Source organism: Cnephaeus nilssonii, assembly GCF_951640355.1.
Source record: "Cnephaeus nilssonii genome assembly, chromosome: 6".
Taxonomy (NCBI): domain Eukaryota; kingdom Metazoa; phylum Chordata; class Mammalia; order Chiroptera; family Vespertilionidae; genus Cnephaeus; species Cnephaeus nilssonii.
In genome coordinates, this window is record NC_137077.1 from 100,491,826 (window position 1) to 100,511,768 (window position 19,943).

A 19,943-nucleotide genomic window follows, 5' to 3' on the forward strand; every position below is an offset into this window, starting at 1 on the left:
AATTGACTGCCACATCCTCAAAGATGGCGGCGCCCACAGCCACAAAATGGCAGCGCCCAGTCCCTTCAGTCCCGCCAGGACAGCAGGCGCATGGTCCGAGGTGCAGGCAAGCCTCGGATGGTGGCTGCCCAGACTCCCCAGGGCCGGCCTGAGGCATAGGCAAGACTTGGATGGTGGCTTCCCAGCCAACGCCCGAGGCACAGGCAAGCCTTGGATGGCAGCAGCCCGGCTGCCCAGAGCCACTTGAGGCTCAGGTAACCAGGGCTGGCCGAGGCTTGCGCTGCTGGCAGTGGCAGCAGCAGAGGTGTGATGGGGGCATCACCTTCCCCTGATCGCCGGGTCCCCTCCCACTCCTGAGGGCTCCCGGACTGTGAGAGGGGGCAGGCTGGGCTGAGGGTCCCCCCCCTCCAGTGCATGAATTTTCATGTACCGGGCCTCTAGTCATATGATAATCTCAAAAGATGAAGGAAAAAAGCAATTTACAAAATTCAATATCCATTTATGATTTTAAAGAAAACTCTCAACAAAGTGGTTAGAGAAGGAACTTACCTCAAAATGATAAGGCTATATATGACAAGCCCATAGCTAACATCATGCTAGTTGGTGAAAAGCTGAAAGCTTTTTCTTTAAGATCAGAAATAAGAATGCTGACTCTCACCACTATTATTCAACATACAAGGTGGGCAAAAGTAGCTTTACGTTAGTTGTATGGAAAATAATATAATAAGTGATAAATAATAATACAAGAATAAACTCTGTGTTTCACATACTCACAACTGTAAAACTACTTTTACCCTACCCTGTAGTATTGGAAGTCCTGGCCACAGGATGTAAGAAAAAGAAAGGGCATCTAGATTGGAAAGAAAAAGATAAAATGGTTGCTGATAGTAGATTATATGAAACTATATAAGGAAAACCCTAAAGACTCCACAAAAAGTCATTAAAAAATGAATGCAGCAATATAGCAGGACACAAAATTAATATACACTAATAATGAATCATCAGAAGGACAAATGAAGAAGAAAGTCTCATCTACAATTGCATCAAAAAAATAATATACCTAGGAATAAATTTAAACAAAGCGGTAAAAAGACCTATACTCTGAAAACCATGAGATTGAAGAAAGGTATTCAAGAAGGCACAAATTAATGGAAGGATATACCATGTTCATGATTTGAAAGGATTAATAACCATACTACCCAAATCTATCAAAGCAGTCCTTTTTAAAATTCCAGTGCCATTCTTCTCAAAACTAGAACAAGTAATCTTAAAATCTATATGGAATCACAAAAGACTACAAATGCAAGAGCAATCTTGAGAAAGAAGAACAAAGTTTAAGGTATCATTTCCCCTGGTTTTAAACTATACTACAAACAAATATAAATCAGATATAAGGTGGTGGCAGAGTAGATGGAAGCTATACTCACCTCCTTTCAGGACCTTGGAAGTAAACTAAAACATATAGCAATCAACCAGAATAATCAACTGAAAACTAGCTGAAGAGAAGTCTTGCAACTAAAGATTTACAGAAGAAGCTACATGGAGACTGGTAGGAGGTACAGAGACACAAAAAGGGCTGACCCACTCCTTTGAGCCATAGCCGAGATTCCACGGGATATCTCAGCTGCAAAAGATCCTGCTAAAATGCGTGGGGACTCAACCCCAAGCTGGGCTTCTGAACCCAGTGCACCAGAGCCGGGAAGATGTGCCCACATGACATCTGGCTGTGAAAACCAGTGGGGATTCTATCCACCAGGGAGAGATGGAAGTCTGTTAGAGACACAGGTGCCCTTTTAAAGGGCTAATGCACAAAATATCATTTGCACCACTCACTCTGGGCTCTGTTGGAGGGAGGGAAGAGCACACTAGAGTCATGTGAGGAGAGCCTGAAGTTTGTGGCTCTGAGGAAAGAGTTAAGGGAACAGCCCACAGGACTCCCTGTGTTGAGTCAGTCTACAGCACAGCAGATGCCATCTTTCTTGGGTGGAGCATGCTCCTTCATCTGGCATCAGCTTGAGGTAATGCAACAGCCCCACCATCTGGTCTCCCTGTTGATTCACTCTGTGGCACTTCCGCCCTGCTAAGAAGTCAGGTGTCTGGAGCAGGGTATAGAGGTCTGGGCAAACTAAGGAGGTGTCAGTGACTGAATTATGTGGCTTAGGGGCTGGGGGCCATTCCCCCTACTTTCCTTTGAACTTAACTAGTTCCACCCTCTCACAAGAAGATCCGTTAGCTCCATTTCTGGGCTCCTGACTGCCCCACCATTTTGACTCTTAGTGGCTCCACCCTGCCAAGGTTTGGGCAGAAATGGAGACAAACTGAGTACTGCTAGAGGCTCTTCTAGTGACTGAGCCTAACAGGCAGCTGACAGGTAAAGGCAGGTGGGGGGCAGACCTCAGGGTTTCTTTTGCTGACCTGTCCCTGGGTCAGTGCTGGTAAAAGTCAGCCTTGGTATGCAGCTTAGTCCTTCCTGCACACACCCAGATCCAGTAGAGCCAGTCACAAACAGTGGATTACTTTGTAGCTCCAAACACATTGCCCACGGCCAGTCACAGTAAGGTCTGACATCAGCCTGCATCAGAGTCCCTCCCAAGAGGCCCCAAAATGAATACACCCAGTGGCCAGCTTCAGACTACATCAGAGCAGGATCCAATTAGCTTCATGAGTGGCATATCCAAAGGGGTATTTCAGTAGGCACAAGACCCTGCAGACATAAATCCCACTCTGTATGGTCAGAACTGTGATTAAGGTTGATCTTCACAGTCAGCCAGGCTGAGGATCAGCCTCAGAAATTAATGGGCCAAGGTTAGGGAGAGGGGGGGGAGATAAGAGATCAATCAAAGGACTTGTATGCATGCATATAAGCATAACCAATGGACGCAAAACTCTGGGGGGTGAGGGCATATATGGGAATGGGGGGGGGGCAATGGTAAGATATGTACACATATAATACCTTAATAAAAAAATTGGAAAAAAAATATTTAAAAAAAAATTAATGGGCCAATTGCAATCAAGATTCAATTACATCAGGAGGGCCCACATAACACACACACACAAGGGACATTCCTATAGCACCCACTACAGGTGATCAAGGGGACTGTGCCACAGGGTTCCACAGGACACCTACTGCATAAGGCCAACCTACCAAGACTTGGAGTCATAACAGATCTACCTACTACATAGATACAAAGACAAAGAGGCAGCAAAAATGGGGAGACAAATGAAAACAGGAGAAATCTTCAGAAAAAGTTCTAAATGAAATGAAGGCAAGAAATTTACCAGATACAGAGTTCAAAACAGTGATTATAAGGATGCTCAAGGAGCATAGGGGAAGAATAGATATCAACAAGAACTTAAAGAGATAGTAAGCATAAAAACGAATATAGAAACCATTAAAAAGAACCAGTTAGAAATGAAGAATACATTAGAAGAAATATATAGTGGATGGATAAAGCAGAGGGGATCAAATCAGCAATTTGGAAGTCAAGGTAGAAGACAACAGCCAATCAGAGCAACAAAGAGAAGAAAAAAAAAAGAACAAAAATGAGCATAGATTAAGGGACCTTTGGTACAACAATGAAGCAAAACAACATCTGAATCAGAAGGAGATGAGAGCTAGCAAAAAAATTGAGAACCTATTTGAAGAAATAATGACAAAAACTTCCCTAATGTGCTGAAGGAAAAAGACACACAAGCTAGGAATTACAGAGAATCCCAAACAAGATAAACCCAGAGAGGCCCACACAAGACACATCATAATTAGAATGACAAAAATTAAAGACAAAGAGAGAACCTTAAAAGCAGCAAGAGAAAGACATTTTATTACCTACAAGGGAGTTCTGATTAAGATTGTCAGCTGATTTATCAACAGAAACATTTCAAGCCAGAAAGGATTGCCATGAAATGTTTATTTTTTAATATATATTTTTACTGTTTATAGTATTACAGATGTTTCCCATTTTCCCCCCTTTTACTCCCCTTCTCCCAGCCCCTACACACACCCCCAGGTCTTTGCTACCCTATTGCCCATATCCATGGGCTATGCATAAAAGAATATAAGTTCTTTGGTTTCATTCTTCTCACCTCCCACCCCCACATCAAGGTATGCCAGTCTGTTCCATGCCTCCATGCTTCCGTCTTATTTTGTTGGTCATTTTGTTCATTAGAGTCCACAAATAAGTGAGATCATGTGATATTTGTCTCTCTGAGATTGGTTTATTTTACTTAGCGTAATACTCTCCTAGTCAATCCATGCTGTCCGAAAGGGTAATATATCGCTCTTTTTCATAGCTGTATAGTATTCCATTCTGTAAATGTCCCACAGCTTTTTTATCCATTCATCTACTGATGGGCACTTGGGCTGTTTCCAAATCTTAGCTATTGTAAATAATGCTGCTATAAACATGGGATTGCATATATTCTTTCTGATTGATATTTTAGGGTTTTTAGGTTATATTCCAAGAGGTGGATTGCAGGGTCAAACAGAAGTTCCATATTTAATTTTTTGAGGAAATTCCATACTGTTCTCCATAGTGGCTACATTCCCACCAGCAGTGAACTAGTGTTCTCTTTTTTCTACATCCTTGCCAGCACTTGTTTGTTGATTTGTTGATGGTAGCCATTCTGACAGGTATGAGGTTATATCTCATTGTGATTTTAATTTGCATTTCTCTGAACTTTGAGCATTTTTTCATGTCTCTTGGCCATTTGAATGTCCTCTTTGGAGAAGTGTCTATTCAGGTCCTCTGCCCACTTTTTAATTGGATTGTTTGTCATCTGTTTGTTGATTTGTATGAGTACTTACATATTTTGGATATTAATCCCTTATCAGATGTATCATTGGCAAAAATGTTCTTTCATACTGTAGGTTCCCTTTTCATTTTTGATGGTGGTTTCTTTTGCTGTGCAGAATCTTTTTATTTTTATATAGTTCCATTTGTTTATTTTCTCCTTAGTTTCCTTTGCCCTAGGAGATGCATTGGCAAAGATTCTGCTACGTGAGATGTCTGAGATTTTACTGCTTATGTTTTCTTCTGTATTTTTATGGTTTCATGCCTTACATTTAAGTCTTTTATCCATTTTGAGTTTATTATTGTGCATGGTGTAAGTTGGTGGTCTAGTTTCAACTTTTTGCATGTGTCTGTCCAGTTTTCCCAGCACCATTTGTTGAAGGGACTGTCTTGACTACATTGTATGTTCTTGCCTCCTTTGTCAAATATTAATTGACTGTATGGTGTGGTCAATTTCTGCGGTCTCTGTTCTGATCCATTGGTCTATACGCCTGTTCTTGTGCCAGGACCACACTCTTTTGGTTTTCATGGCTTTGTAGGCTAGTTTGATATCCAACTTTGTTCTTCTTTCTCAAGATTGCTGCAGCTATTCAGGGTCTTTTATGGTTCTATATAAATTTTTGGAGTATTTGTTCTAATTCTATGAAATATGCCATTGGTATTTTAATAGGGATTGCATTGAATCTATAGATTACTTTGGGTAGTAGAGACATTTTAATGATGTTAATTCTTCCAATCCATGAACATGGTATACGTTTCCTTTCCCCCCCCCCCCCCCCCCCTATTACTTTTTTCAATGACCTATGGTTTTCCAAGTACAGGTTTTTTACCTCCTTGGTTAAGTTTATTCCTAGGTATCTTTTTCTTGTTGTTGTTGTTGCAGTGGTAAATGGTATTGCTTTTTAGTTTCTCTTTCTGAGAGTTCATTATTTGTGTATAAAAGTGCCATCAATTTCTGGATGTTGATTTTGTATCCTGCTACCTTGCCAAATTAATTTATTAAGGATAGTAGTTTCCTGGTGGAATCTTTCTTTAGGGTTTTCTATGTACAATATCATGTCATCTGTGAATAATGACAGTTTTACTTTCTCCCTTCCAATTTTGATGCCTTTTATATATTCTTCTTGTCTTATTGCTGTGGCTAGGACTTCCAGTACTATGTTGAATAATAGTGGTGAAAGCAGACATTTCTGTCTTGTTCCTATTCTTAGGGGAAATGGTTTTAGTTTTTGCCCATTGAGTATGATGTTGGCTGTAGGTTTTTCATATATGGCCTTTGTTATGTTGCGGTATGATCCCTCTATTCCCACTTTACTGAGAGTCTTTATTTTTTTAAAAAGGGGGTGCTGGATTTTGCCAAATGCTTTTTCTGCATCTATTGATATGATCATGTTATTTTTATCTTTCATATTTGTTCATGTCATATATCATAGTTATTGAATTGCAAACTGATAAAATTGAAGCAGTAATTTAAAAACTGCCAGCAAACAAAAGTCCTGTGCTGGATGGATTTACAGGAGAATTTAACCAAACATTCAAAGAAGAACTAACACCTATCTTCCTCAAACTATTCCAAAAAAAATTCAAGAGGAAGGAACACTTCCAAGCTCTTTTTATGAAGCCAGCATTATCCTAATTCCAAAACACTACAAAAAAAGGAAAATTACAGGCCAATATCCCTGATGAACATATATACTAAAATCTTCAATAAACTATTGGCAAACCAGATTCAGCAATGTATTAAAAAGATCATAACACCATGATCAAGTAGGATTTATTCGGGGCTGCCATGAATTATTTGAAGTGATGAAAAGCAAGGACCTATAAGCAAGAATACTTTACCCAGCAAGGTGAGCACTTAAAATTAAAGAAGAAATAAAGAGCCTCCCAGACAAGAAAAAGTTAAAGGATCTTGTTAAGACCAAACCACCATTACAAGAAATGTTGCAAGGCCGTCTTGTATTTTGTGCAGTGTCCATGTGGGACTGCAAATTGGTACAGCCACTATGGAAAACAGTATGGAGATGTCTTAAAAAAAAAAAATAGATCTACCATATGACTGAGCAATCTGTCTTCTGGGTATTCATCCAAATAAAACTAAAACACTAATTTGAAAATATATATGGATACCTATGTCACTACAGCATTATCCTATGTAATAATCGAGGGATATGCTAATTAGCCGGGATGCCTTAGCAGTCACAACCAGTCAGGTGTGTAATAGTCATGACCATTCAGGCGCAGGCCAGGAGCAGCCCCCGGTGGAAGTGGCTACCGGCGGGGCGGCTGGCGGGCCACGGCGCCACCCAGCCCAGAGGCCACCCGGCCTGGGAGCAGCCCCTGGCAGAAGTGGCCACCTGCGGAGGCACGCCGCCTAGCCCGGAGGCCGCCTGGCCGAAAGAGTTACTGGAGACTTTGGTTAAATTCAATAGTTAAAATCACTATGCTCTGTAAGAGCTGACATCCTCAAATACTCAGGACCCTCAATCGTACAAATTAATAGAAAACAATTGCATAATGCTTTGACCTAATTGTACACACTTTAGTATCATTTAAAAATTAATCTACATCCTTCAAGTAAATTCAGCAGCTGACTGAGGAGAGCCGGTGCTGAGAAGCACGTGGCCCGGCTCTGCTAGCTTGAGTTTGTGGTTTCCAAGGAAACAGCCAGAAGGGATGATAAACCCTCTGCAAATGGCTTAGCCAGTGCCTATCTAAGTGGCAGCAAACAGAGGCTTGGTTTAAATCGAGCCTTTCCGGCAGTGAATGAGGCCAACCCTCCCTGGATCTGGCAGGTTCCTGTGGAGTGCAATCTCCACGCAATACAACAGGGCCCCAGTTTCGTCCCTGGTGATCTCATGCGTGTTAGGTCAGGGCAGCGGGGAAGGAAGGGAAAGGCATCACGCAGGGCAGCTCTGGCGAGCAAGCAGAAGGAAACCATGTCTGGCAGACACTCCCCTGACACCCCCTTCAACATGTAAGAAGAATCAAATAAACCAATACAAACACCCCTCCCCCATCCCAGAGAGATCTGGGAGTGAGGGGCGTCCACCCAGGCATTGCATACCTGCTTCCCACCTCCTTTATCCAAATGGACAGGTTAGGGGGTTAAGGGGAAGAGGAGGAGCCTCACAGATAAGGGGATTCCCTGGAACCGCACCCCTGCCCTTCCTCCGGACCTGACCTCTCAGAGCACAGGGCCTGACCCGGCCCCCAGCAGATTTGCATATCCCAGACCCTCCAGTACTTCCAGGCACTGGGCATTCCCCTGTCTTCCCTGCCTCCCAGCCACTGACCCTCACTGCCTCCTACACCAGAAGGACTCTGTCCTCCCCAACTTTCGGTCTTTATAGCCTAAATGCATGGTGGGCTTAGTTGCTTCTCCATGGATTTTATTTGATAAGAACCCATCGAAGTCACTTAGCAGCTGAGCTGCTCAGACTTCATCAGGGACAATGAATGACACCCCTTACTTGGCTTTGATAGCAAAGCAATCTTTTTTTTTTTTAATATATTTTATTGATTTTTTTACAGAGAGGAAAGGAGAGGGATAGAGAGTTAGAAACATCGATGAGAGAGAAACATCGATCAGCTGCCTCCTGCACACTCCCTACTGGGGATGTGCCCGCAACCAAGGTATATGCCCTTGACCGGAATCGAACCTGGGACCCTTCAGTCCGCAGGCCAACGCTCTAGCCACTGAGCCAAACCGGTTAGGGCAAAGCAATCTTATTCTTTTATATATATATATAGATTTTTATTTATTTCAGAGAGGAAGGAAGAGGGAGAGAGATAGAGACATCAATGATGAGAGAGAATGATTGATCGGCTGCCTCCTGCACGTGCCCTACTAGGGATAGAGCCCACAACCCAGGCATGTGCCCTTGACTAGAATCGAACCTGGCACCCTTCAGTCCTCAGGCTGAAGCTCTAGCCACTGAGCCAAACCAGCTAAGGCAAGCAATTCTATTCTTAAAGACTTGATTTTTGTCATAAACAAGTGGATTTGAATCATATCAAACCAATATACATTTTTAATGAAATGTCTCTTCATTTCTACTAATGCAATTCTACCTTAAAGTTTATCCTATCTAATAAAACAGTAATATGCAAATTGACCGTACATTCACTATGCCCACAGCCAATCAGAGCGAACAAGGTGGCGGTTAATTTGCATATGCTGAGGGAGGGAGGAGTGAAGAAAGCAGAAAGCATGGTGGCTGCGCAGGTGGGCGGCGGCGCAGCTGTGGAGCACATGGCCATGGTTGCCTCTGAGGCGGTGGTGGGCAGTGTGAGCAGCGGCGACGCGGCCACAGTGGTGGCGGCAGGCGGGGCGTGGCGGGCGGTATGCGACGCCGTGGTGGCCTTGGAGGCGGTGGTGGCTGCGGGTGGGGCGTGGCGAGGCGGGTGGCATGTGGTGGGGCGGGTGGGCGGGTGGGGTGTGCAGCAGCAGCGCGAGGGGCCAAGGAGGCGGCGGCAGCGTGCGCGGCAGGTCGGGGTGATCAGAGGTGGCAGCAGTGCACGGCCACAGAGGCAGCTGCGTCAGCGGGCACAGAGGGTCGGGAGTGCAGGGCGAGACGAGCTGGGTTGGGTGGGCGGGACGGGCAGGAGGCGCCCCGCCCATTCGGCCCGCCCCGCCCCGCCCGCCGCAGCGGCGGGAGAGGTGGGGGGGCGGGAGGGAAGCCCGCCAGAAGTCTTGCAGGAAATATTCCTGCAACGGGTCCCTAGTGTTGTATAATCTATACTAATAAAAGGGTAATATGCTAATTAGACCAGATGTCTTCCGGACATCCATCCAGATGTCCTTCCGCACAAAGCCACAGTGGGGGGGCCAAGGCAGCAGCAGTTAGGGGCGACCAGGCCAGCAGGCAGGTGAGCAGTTAGGATCCAGTGGTCCCAGATTGTGAGAGGGATGTCCGACTGCCAGTGGGATCGGGCCTAAACTGGCAGTCAAACATCCCCCAAGGGGTCCCTGATTGGAGAGGGTGCAGGCCGGGCTGAGAGACCTCCCGTGCATGAATTTCATACACCGGGCCTCTAATTTAAAATAACAGTTATGCCCAGCCTGTGTACATCAGTGGTTGAGCATTTATCCATGAACCAAGAGGTTGCTAGTTTGATTCCCAATCACGGCACATGCCCCAGTGCAGGCTTGATCCCCAGTAGGGGATGTGCAAGAAGCAGCCAATTGATGATATTTCTCTCTCATCAATGTTTCTATCTCTCTATCCCTATCCCTTCCTCTCTCTCTAAAAATCAATTAAAACATATTAAGTAAATAACAGTTATGAAAGCAACCTGAGTATCCCTCAACAGATGAGTTGATAAAGGAGATTTGGTATATAAACAGTACAATGGAATTTTACTCAGCAATTTTAAAAAAAAATGAAACCCTGCCATTTGCAACAACTTGGATAGACCTACAGAGTATAATGCTAACTGAAATAAGTCAGACAAAGACAAATAGCACATGATTTCATTTAGATGTGCAATTTTTTAAAATCAAAACAAATGCACAAACCAAACAAAGACTTATAGAAACAAAGAACAAATTGATGGTTACTGGAGGGGAGGGATAGGTGAAATCGTGAAGGGGAATATAGTTAATAGTAGTGTGATAACTTTGCATGATGACAGGTGATTACTAGACTTGGTGTGGTAAGCATCTAATAAGATAGATAAATGTCAAATCACTATGTTGTACACCTGAAACTAATATAACATTATATGCCAACTATACTTTAATAAAGAAAATTCACACACAAAAAAAAGGCATGGAGGGGGAGGAAATGTAGCCCTTTTAGAATATATTTAAATGGTAATGACTATCAGCTTAAAATTGTCTGCTATAGATATATAATTATATATATATAAACCTCATGGTAAACTCAAACCAAAAACTTATAAAAGATACACAAAGTATTAGGAAACCAGAATCCAAACAAAACACTAAAGAAACCAGCAAAACACAAGGAAAGAAATCAAGAGAAAAAAGAAACAGAGGACTATAAAAAACAAAAAAATCGATAAAATGATAATATGTATATACCTATCAATAATAACTTTAAATGTAAATGGATTAAATATTCCAATAGAAAGACAAAGGGTAGCTGAATATGGTACTTATAAGAGACTCACTTCAAATTGAAAGACACATAAAGGCTGAAAGTGAAGGGATGGGAAAAGAATTCCATTCAAACCAAAGCAGAAAGCTGGTTTAGCAGTACTCATATCAGACAAAATAGACTTTAAAACAAATAATATAAATAAAGACAAAGAAGAACATTACCTAATTACCAATCCAAGAAGAGGACATAATAATCATAAATAGCTACACACCCAATAAAATAGCACCTAAAAATATAAAGCAAACATTAATGGACATAAAGGGAGAAATTCTCAGTTATATAATAACTAGAGGCCCAGTGCATGAAATTCTTGCACTCGGGGGTGGCAGGGGGGGAGTCCCTCAGTCCAACCTGAGCCCTCTCACAGTCTGAGAGCCCTTGGGGGATGTCCGACTGACAACTTAGGCCTGTTCCCTGGGGGAAGCGGGCCTAAGCTGTCAGTCGGACATCTTTAGCGCTGCCATGGAGGCGAGAAAGGCTCCCGCCACTGCCGCTGTGCTCGCCAGCTGTGAGCCCGGCTTCTGGTTGAGTGGCACTCCCCGCTGTGGGAGCACACTGACCACCAGGGGGCAGCTCCTGCGTTGAGTGTCTGTCCCCTGGTGGTCAGTGCATGTCATAGCGACTGATCATTCCACCATTGGGCCGAAACCAGCTTTCCAATATCCCCCGAGGGGTCCCAGATTGCGAGAGAGCACAGGCCAGACTGAGGGACCCCACAGGTGCACGATCAGGGCCAGGGAGGGACGCAGAAGGTGGGCCAGCTGGGGAGGGACCATGGGAGGGCTCCAGGGCATGTCTGGCCTGTCTTGCTCATTCACAATTCGCCGGACCCCAGCAGCAAGCTAACCTACTCGTTGGAGCATCTGCCCCCTGGTGGTCAGTACACATCATAGCGACTGGTCGACCAGTCGACTGTCTGCCCCCTGTTGGTCAGTGCGCATCATAGCAAGCAGTTGAATGGCCTTAGCATATCATTAGCATATTACACCTTGATTGGTTGAACCGATGACCAGACGACCGGACCCTTAGCATATTAGGCTTTTATGATATAGGATAGTAGGGGATTTTAACACCCCACTCACATCAATGCCTAGATCATCCAGAAAGAAAATTAATAAGGAAGTGATGACTTTAAATGTCAAATTACACCAGATATACTTAATAGACATTTATAAAATACTAGAGGCCCGGTGCATGAAATTCGTGCACTGGGGGTTGGGGGGGGATCCCTCAGCCCGGCCTGCACCCTCTCACAGTTTGGGACCCCTCAGGGGGTGTAGCAGTGCACCAAGCAGCAGGTGGCCAGGGAGGAGCCTGAATCAGGGCCAGGCACCACACTGCTCACGCTCATCCCGGCCCACTGCACCTGCTGCCACTGTTCGATAGTGCTGCCGCAGAGTCGGAAGGCTCCTGCTGTGGCAGTTGTGCTCGCCAGCCATGATCCTGGCTTCTGGCTGAGTAACGCTCCCCCTGTGGGAGTGCACTGACCACCAGGGGGCAGCTCCTGCATTGAGCATCTGTTCCCTGGTGGTCAGTGCGCATCATAGCAACCGGTTGTTCTGGTAGTTCCGCCGTAATGGTTGCTTAGCCTTTTATTATATAGATTACATCAAAACACTTCAATATACACCTTTTTGCAAGTACACAACAAAACATTATCCCAAAGCAAGTCTCAATAAATTCAAAAAGATTGAAATTATATCAAACATATTTTCCAACCATATTGGCATGAAACTAGGAAACTGGAAAGAATAAAAATACATGGAGATTAATCAACAGGTAACTAAACAACCAGTGGATCAAAGAAGATATCAAACAGGAAATGAAAAACTGCCTTGAGACAAATGAAAGTGGAAACACAGATTTTCCATATCTATGATATACAGCAGAAACAATTCTAAGAAAGAAGTTCATAGATATACAGGACAACCTCAAGAAACAAGAAAAAATCCCAAATAAACCATCTAACTATATACTTAAAGGAACTAGAAAAAAGAAAAGCAAACAAAACCCAAAGTAAACAGAAGGAAAGAGATAATAAAGATTAGAGTAAAAATAAAGGAAATAGAAATTTTAAAAACAATAGAAAAGTAAATGAAACTAAATGCTGGTTCTTTGAAAGGATAAATAGAATTGACAAGCCCCTAGGCAGCCAGACTCATCAAGAAAGAAAGATAGAGAACTAAAATAAACTCAAAAATGAAAGAAAAGTTAAAAACAATACTACAGAAATACAAGTAATCATTAAAGAATAGTGAGGATAATTATAGGCCAAAAGTTTGACAAGCTATTAAGAAATGGATAAATTTCTGGAAGCATATAACCTTCCAAGACTGGACCAAGAAGTAGAAAATCTAAACAGACCAATTACTAGCAATAAAATCGAAGCATTAATTAAAACACTGCCAACAAATAAAAATCCAAGACCAAATGGTTTGACAGGTGACTCCTACCAAACATTTAAGCAGAATTAATACCTACCCTTATTAAACTATTTCAAAAAATTGAAGAAGGAGCACTTCCAAACTCATTCTACAAAACTAGCATTACCCTGATACCAAAACCAGATAAAGATCTTACCAAAAAAAGAAAATTACAGGCCATGTCCTTGATGAACATACATTCAAAATTTCTCAACAGAATTAGCAAACTGGATTCAGCAATATAGTAACAAGATTATATACCATGACCAACTGAGATTTACCCCAGGGATGCAAGGATGGTTCTAGATCCATAAATCAATCAATATGATACATCACATTAAAAATGAAGGATAAAAATCATATGATCACCTCAGAAAAGTCACTTGACAAAGGTCAACAAACTTTTATAATAGAAACTTTCAACATTGTGAGTATAGAGAGAACATACCTCAAGATAATAAAGGCCTTATATGAAACACACACAGCTAATATCATACTCAATGGTGAAAAGCGGAAAGCCTTTCTTCTAAGATCAGGAACAAGACAAGGACACCCACTATTACCACTTCTATTCAACACAGTATTAGAAGTCCTAGCCACAACAATCAGACAAGAAAAAAAATTAAAAGGATAAAAATTGGAAAGAAAGAAGTACAACTCACAATTTGTATATTACATGCTACTATATATAGAAAACCCTAAAGACTCCACCCAAAAATGATCAGAACTAATAAATAAATTCAGTAATTTGCAGGATACAAAATCAACTTTCAGAAATCTGTTGCATTTCTACACACCAATAATGAATAATCAGAAGGGGAAATTAAGAAAACAGTCTCATTTACAATTGCATTGAAAAATATAACATTTTTAGAAATAAATTTAACCAAAGAGGTGAAAGACCTGAATCCTGAAAAACTATAAAATATTAAAGAATTCAAAGAGGCTACAAATAAATGAAGGATATACCATGCTCATGGATTGGAATGATTAATATTATTAAAATATCTTTACTACCAAAATCAATATCCAGATTCAATACAAAAATAGCCATAGGATTTTTCTCAGAACTAGAACAATTAATCCTAAAATTTATATAAAACTATAAAAAAACACAAATGTCCAAAGAAACCTTGAGAGAAAAAAAACAAAGTATGAGGTACTTTCAAACTATACTACAAAACTACAATAATCAAAATAGTATGATACTGGAATAAAACAAATATAGAAATCAATGTAATAGAGAACCCAGAAATAAACCCATGCTTATATGGTCAATTAATCTATGACAAAGGAGGCAAGAATATACAATGGGATAAGAACAGTATCTTCAATAAGTGATGCTGGGAAAATTGAACAGATACATGAAAAAAAAATGAAATTAGACCACCTTCTTACACCATATGCAAAAATAAATTCAAATGGATTATTAAAGACTTAAATATAAGACCTGAAACCACAAAACTCCTAGAAGAAAACATAGGCAGTAGACTCTCTGACATCAGTCTTAGCAATATCTTCCTAGATATGTCTCCTCGGTATAGAGCAACCAAAGTGAGTGTGTGTAGGGGGGTGGGGGGGGGAGGGAGGTAGGGGACTACATCAAACTACAAATCTTGCAAGCGAAGAAAATCATTAACAAAACAAAAACACAACCTACTAAATGGGAGAAGATATTCACAAATGATACATCCAATAAGGGTTAATATCCAAAATATATAAAGAACACATAAACTTGAGACCAAAAGAAAAAACAAAACAAAACAAAACAAAACAAAACAAAACAAAAAAACAATCTAAAAATGGCCAGAGGACTTGAATAGATATTTCTCCAAAGAGTACATACAGATGGCCAAGAGACATATGAAAAGATGCTCAACATCACTAATCACCAGAGAAATGCAAAATAAAACCACAATGTCATACTACCTCACATCTGTCAGAATGGCTGTCATCAAAAAGTCAACAAACAAGTGTTGGCAAGGATGTGAAGAAAAGGGAACCCTTGTACACTATTGGTGGGACTGCAATTAGTGCAGCCACTATGGAAAACAATTTGGAGGTTCCTCAAATAATTAAAATAGAACTACCATATGGTGCTGGAAAATTAAATTTAATTAAAATAGAACTATCATATGACCCAGTAATTCCAATTCTGGTTATCTATCTAAAGAAATCCAAAACACTAATTCAAAAAGATAGATGCACTCCTATGTTCTTTGCAGCATTATTTATGACTAGAGGCCCAGTGCATGAAATTTGTGCACAGATAGTGTCCTAGGCCTGGCCAGCGATCAGGGCTAATCAGATTCCCCACCTCCTCACCTACCCCTTCCCTTACCACCCACACGCTGCCACTGCACCATTACACCCTCACCCCACCCCACCCCCGCCTACTCACCTCCCTGCCTCCTCCTTCCCTTGCTCCCTCAGTGCCCCATCATTGCCGCTGGTCACCTGCCGTGTTCCACACTGACCCTGGTGGTCAGCACACATCATAGCGAGCGATCAAACTCCAGGTCTCCCCGTCAAACTCCCAAGGGGACACTTTGCATATTCGCCTTTTATATATATAGATAGCCAAGATATGGAAGCAATCCAAGCACCCATCAATCAATGAGTGGATAAAAAAATGGTGGTACATAGATACAATAGAATATTACTTGACCATAAAAAATGAAAGAAGTCAGAGAGCAAGACAAACACCATATGTGGGGGAAACATATGGTGTTTATCCAAAAACAAATGGATAAACAAAACAGACCCATAGATAAAGATAACAAACTGATGGTTGCCAAGGAGGAAGGGTATGGGGAATGGTTGAAATAAAGTATATTTTTTTAAAAAAATTTATGTATATACCCCAACATAATTTTGAAATCTAATATTTGAATGTATCCTTTTGGGTGTTTTACCCCTACATTTTGATAGTATATTCACATATTCATTGGAATCATGACATAGCAAATAAATGTTTTTAAATTATCAGATTCCAAGCTTATACTTTAGATATTTTTATCAAAGCCAATAATATTTAATATTATAAATTTATGGTGATTGTTTCAGAACTCTGAATATAGTAAAGGCACTGAATTGTATACTTTAGATTTGTGAATTGTATAATGTGTGAATTTTATCTCAATAAAGCTTTTTTATAAGTAAAATATTATTATACTAACACAGACTCATAATTTCTCCACTTTGTGACTAATAGTGCCTATAATCTGTGCTCTTCTTTTTTTGAATGCAGAAGTCTGTGGCCCAATGACATCTTTGGAAGCAGTTCTGATGATGAGGTCCAGACACTACTGAATATATATTTCCGTCATCAAACTCTAGGACAAACAGGTACTTATGCTTTGGTGGGATCTAACCAGAGCCTGACTGAAATCTGCACCAAGCTGATGGAGCTGAACATGGAGATTCGAGACATGATTCGCAGGGCCCAGAGTTATCGAGTCCTCACTGCTTTTCTTCCAGACTCCAGTGTTTCTGGCACTAGTCTCTGACTGGAGCCCCCTGTCACCCATGGGTTCCAAGATGGGTGTGCTGCCATGCTGGGGTAACATCACTCGGTATCTTCTCAGTCTTCAGAAGGCTTGGTCGGACTGTTCTCCCTCTTGTTACCTGTTGGACTTTTTCTAAAGGGGATGACAGAACTTCCAACATATAGCAATACTAAGAACCAAGTTAACAAAACATTTGAGGACAGACTCCATTTGCCATGCTATGTAGCACAAATGTGTTATTTTACTGAGCAAATGCAACTCACTACTGAAGAAGTGACTTCTATTGCATACCAAAGCCGACTACCTTGAACAATAACCTTTCTTTCTAGAAACTACTTTAGATTGGCAAAAGTGCAATGTTCCTTCACTAAAATATATATATATTATAAAACTTGTACATTCTTTCCCTTTATTTTTCTTTTCTTTCTTTCCTTTTTTTTTTTTTTTGTGTGTGTGTGTGTGTGTGTGTGTGAGTGAACTAAGGATGGGACAGGCAGAATGAAGCTGGCCATTGAAAACTAAAAGACGGTCAAAAGCTGACAGCCTGTATATGTGAAAAGGGAATTGTAAATGGACAATTAATGTACACTGTAATTTGAATATAATTACTATACCTAAAAGAGCTGCTATGAAGTACCTTTCTTATGTTGCTAGGCTACTGTTTCTTAAAACCCTGGATCTCTTTGCAGGGGTCTGTGATTAGAACCTTATTACCAAAAATTGTCCAGATAAACCTTTTTTTATGGATCTTGGCTGCTTTTTACTAAAAGTTGCTTTTATGAACATATTTATACTACAGAAGGATGAGTGTTAATTTTAACCAACTTTGCCATTTTGTAGAAGAGAGTTAAAGTCATTCACATGATAAATCCCAAGTCTTTTCACCTGTCATGCATGCATATTTTAATATCCATTTGGATAGCCAGAAATAGAATTATAAAGGTAAAATATGAGTTATCACTTTGTTCCTTAAGAAATGTCATACTTTATATTTGTAATATTTATCTAAAGGGCCGTTCTTAGGTTTTCTTCCTTAAACTTAATGCTGTCAAGTGTTAGATATGTGCATGTAAACCTGTTGCACATCAGAAACATATTCAAAGTTTATCTATGTAACTTATTTGCTCTATAAATACATTTAAAGTTTTTGTGATGTAATCTTGGTTGGTATTCTGTTCAGAACTGCCTTTAGACTAAAAATATAGAAAATACAAAACACATATTGACCATGAACTTTATTTCTGATTAATGAAAATTTTTGCCTTTAGCACACTTTACAGTTTTAGATGTGGGTTGCCACAGTGGTAGCCCCAAGGGGCACCATTTATGTGTTTCATAAATGGCAGCCATTGGGGTTGTTCAGCAAACACAGTGGCCTTGTGAAGCAGGGGGTATTTATGACCTCTTTGGAAATGGACACAAAACAGAGACTGACTTTCAACCAGCTCTATCTGTAATTAATAAAAGAGAGAAATCAGAAGAGAGTTCCAATTGTCTACAGCCTATCATTCATTAGGTTGTCACATTTAAAATTTTTAAACAGACTCTATAATGAACAGGAAAAAGTAGTAGGAGTTTTAATTCTGTCACTAATACCCATCTATTTTCCACCACACTTGTAATACATAATGACCTAATTTCTACTGTCTTCCTATTCATATTTATTAGACTAACAAACATCCCCTGCTTCCCTTACAACTGAGGGATAAATAGCAATTTTCTAGAAATATCCTGCTGCAGGGAGTCTAACCCAGGATTTTGTTGTTGTTGTTGTTGTTGTTACCAAAGGTACAACTATTAGCATATCCTGCTGATTTATTTTTTCAATATATCTGAAAGATTATTTACCACAATTTGTAGAAAACAACTGAATCATATTATTTCTGAAAAATATTTCATAAAAGAGGTTTCTGTGGATATCCACACTATCCAACTCTCAGAGTTCTGTTGGGACCCACAATAGAAAGGATTGACTAGTCATGACTGAATTTTCCACCATGCCCTCTTATTCAGCAAAGAACCCCATGAGGGTTACTCTTTTAGTAAGAGAATTCCAATAGTACATTATAATCTAATCATAAAAGTAAGGGGGATTTTTTCTTTTTTCTTCATTTTATAAAAGACAATGAGGTGACATCATGGGAGTTAGGAGACTCCTTTGTTTCTCCCCTTAAATTTATAAGTCAGACATCCAAAACTGAATGAAGGATCCCCTGCTCAATGCACAAATACACTGAAAAATCCACACATCAAAACATCTGAAAATGGGGAGGACAGCGGTGGTGGCCTCAGATGCACTTAGGGGCCCATTGTGGCTCCGGTGAGCTAGTAGCAGTGAAGAAATTAGTCTTCAGCCTTCATACTATGGCCTGGATTATAAGAGGGAAGAAGAAGTGGTCCTCTAAGAAATGGCATCTCTCTCCCCCTTTCCCATCATGGCAGACCCTGGTAGAGGTAGTGGAGATGCCTCCAAAAACACAGTAGAACCAGAGAACATTAGTAAAAAGGAAATAGTGCTAGGAGCTTGCAAAACTACTTCTCCATCACCTGTCACATTCCTCCATCACAGTGGTGGTGCCCTGGAACCAAGGTGAGCCAGTAATGGAAGGGACACCCAACATTCAAGTGAGTAGGTGGCACTTTCCTTAACTAAAGTGATGCTGCACCACTATGATCCCAGAGGCATAACTACTGCAGCTAAGATAAAACAAAATCATATAACACCATCTACTGGAAAACAAAAGAAAGTACCCTACCCATTATCCTGCTGAATTGTTGAGAGCAAAAAAGTATCTAAACAAAACAATACAACAAAACAACAACAACAAAAAGAACCTCACTTGTGCAGGCAAAGAAACAACCCATCAAATGACATAAACAATCAAGTTAACCTGAAAGCAGAGGAAAAATAAAAAGTGTCCAGAAATGAACCATGAAGTCATGGAAAACAATCAGTAAGACAAACTACATCAGTGAACCAAACAAATTCTGGAGCTGAAGAACTCATTAATGAGATGAAGAATGCATTAAAGAGCAATGGAAATAGAGCAGACCACCTGGAAGATAGAATTAGTGGGCTTGAAGATAGAAACC

The 19,943-nt window shown here is 40.8% G+C and overlaps 1 protein-coding gene across 5 annotated transcripts in view; it reads left to right on the plus strand.

Moving 5' to 3' along the window:
• FRY (FRY microtubule binding protein) overlaps positions 1-18,052 on the plus strand; it is a gene marked incomplete at its 5' end in the record, with an annotated part of 648,830 nt that extends 630,778 nt beyond the window's left edge. For 4 of the 5 annotated variants that reach the window (XM_079773965.1, XM_079773962.1, XM_079773963.1 and 1 more), the window contains one exon: positions 16,592-18,051. In XM_079773965.1, coding sequence (XP_079630091.1) covers positions 16,592-16,850 — 259 coding nt within the window. In that variant the 3' untranslated portion in view covers positions 16,851-18,051. Of the gene's footprint in view, positions 1-16,591 lie in introns of all 5 variants that reach the window. The other variant, XM_079773964.1, reaches the window with a different exon arrangement.
• Between the last annotated feature and the right edge of the window lie 1,891 nt (positions 18,053-19,943).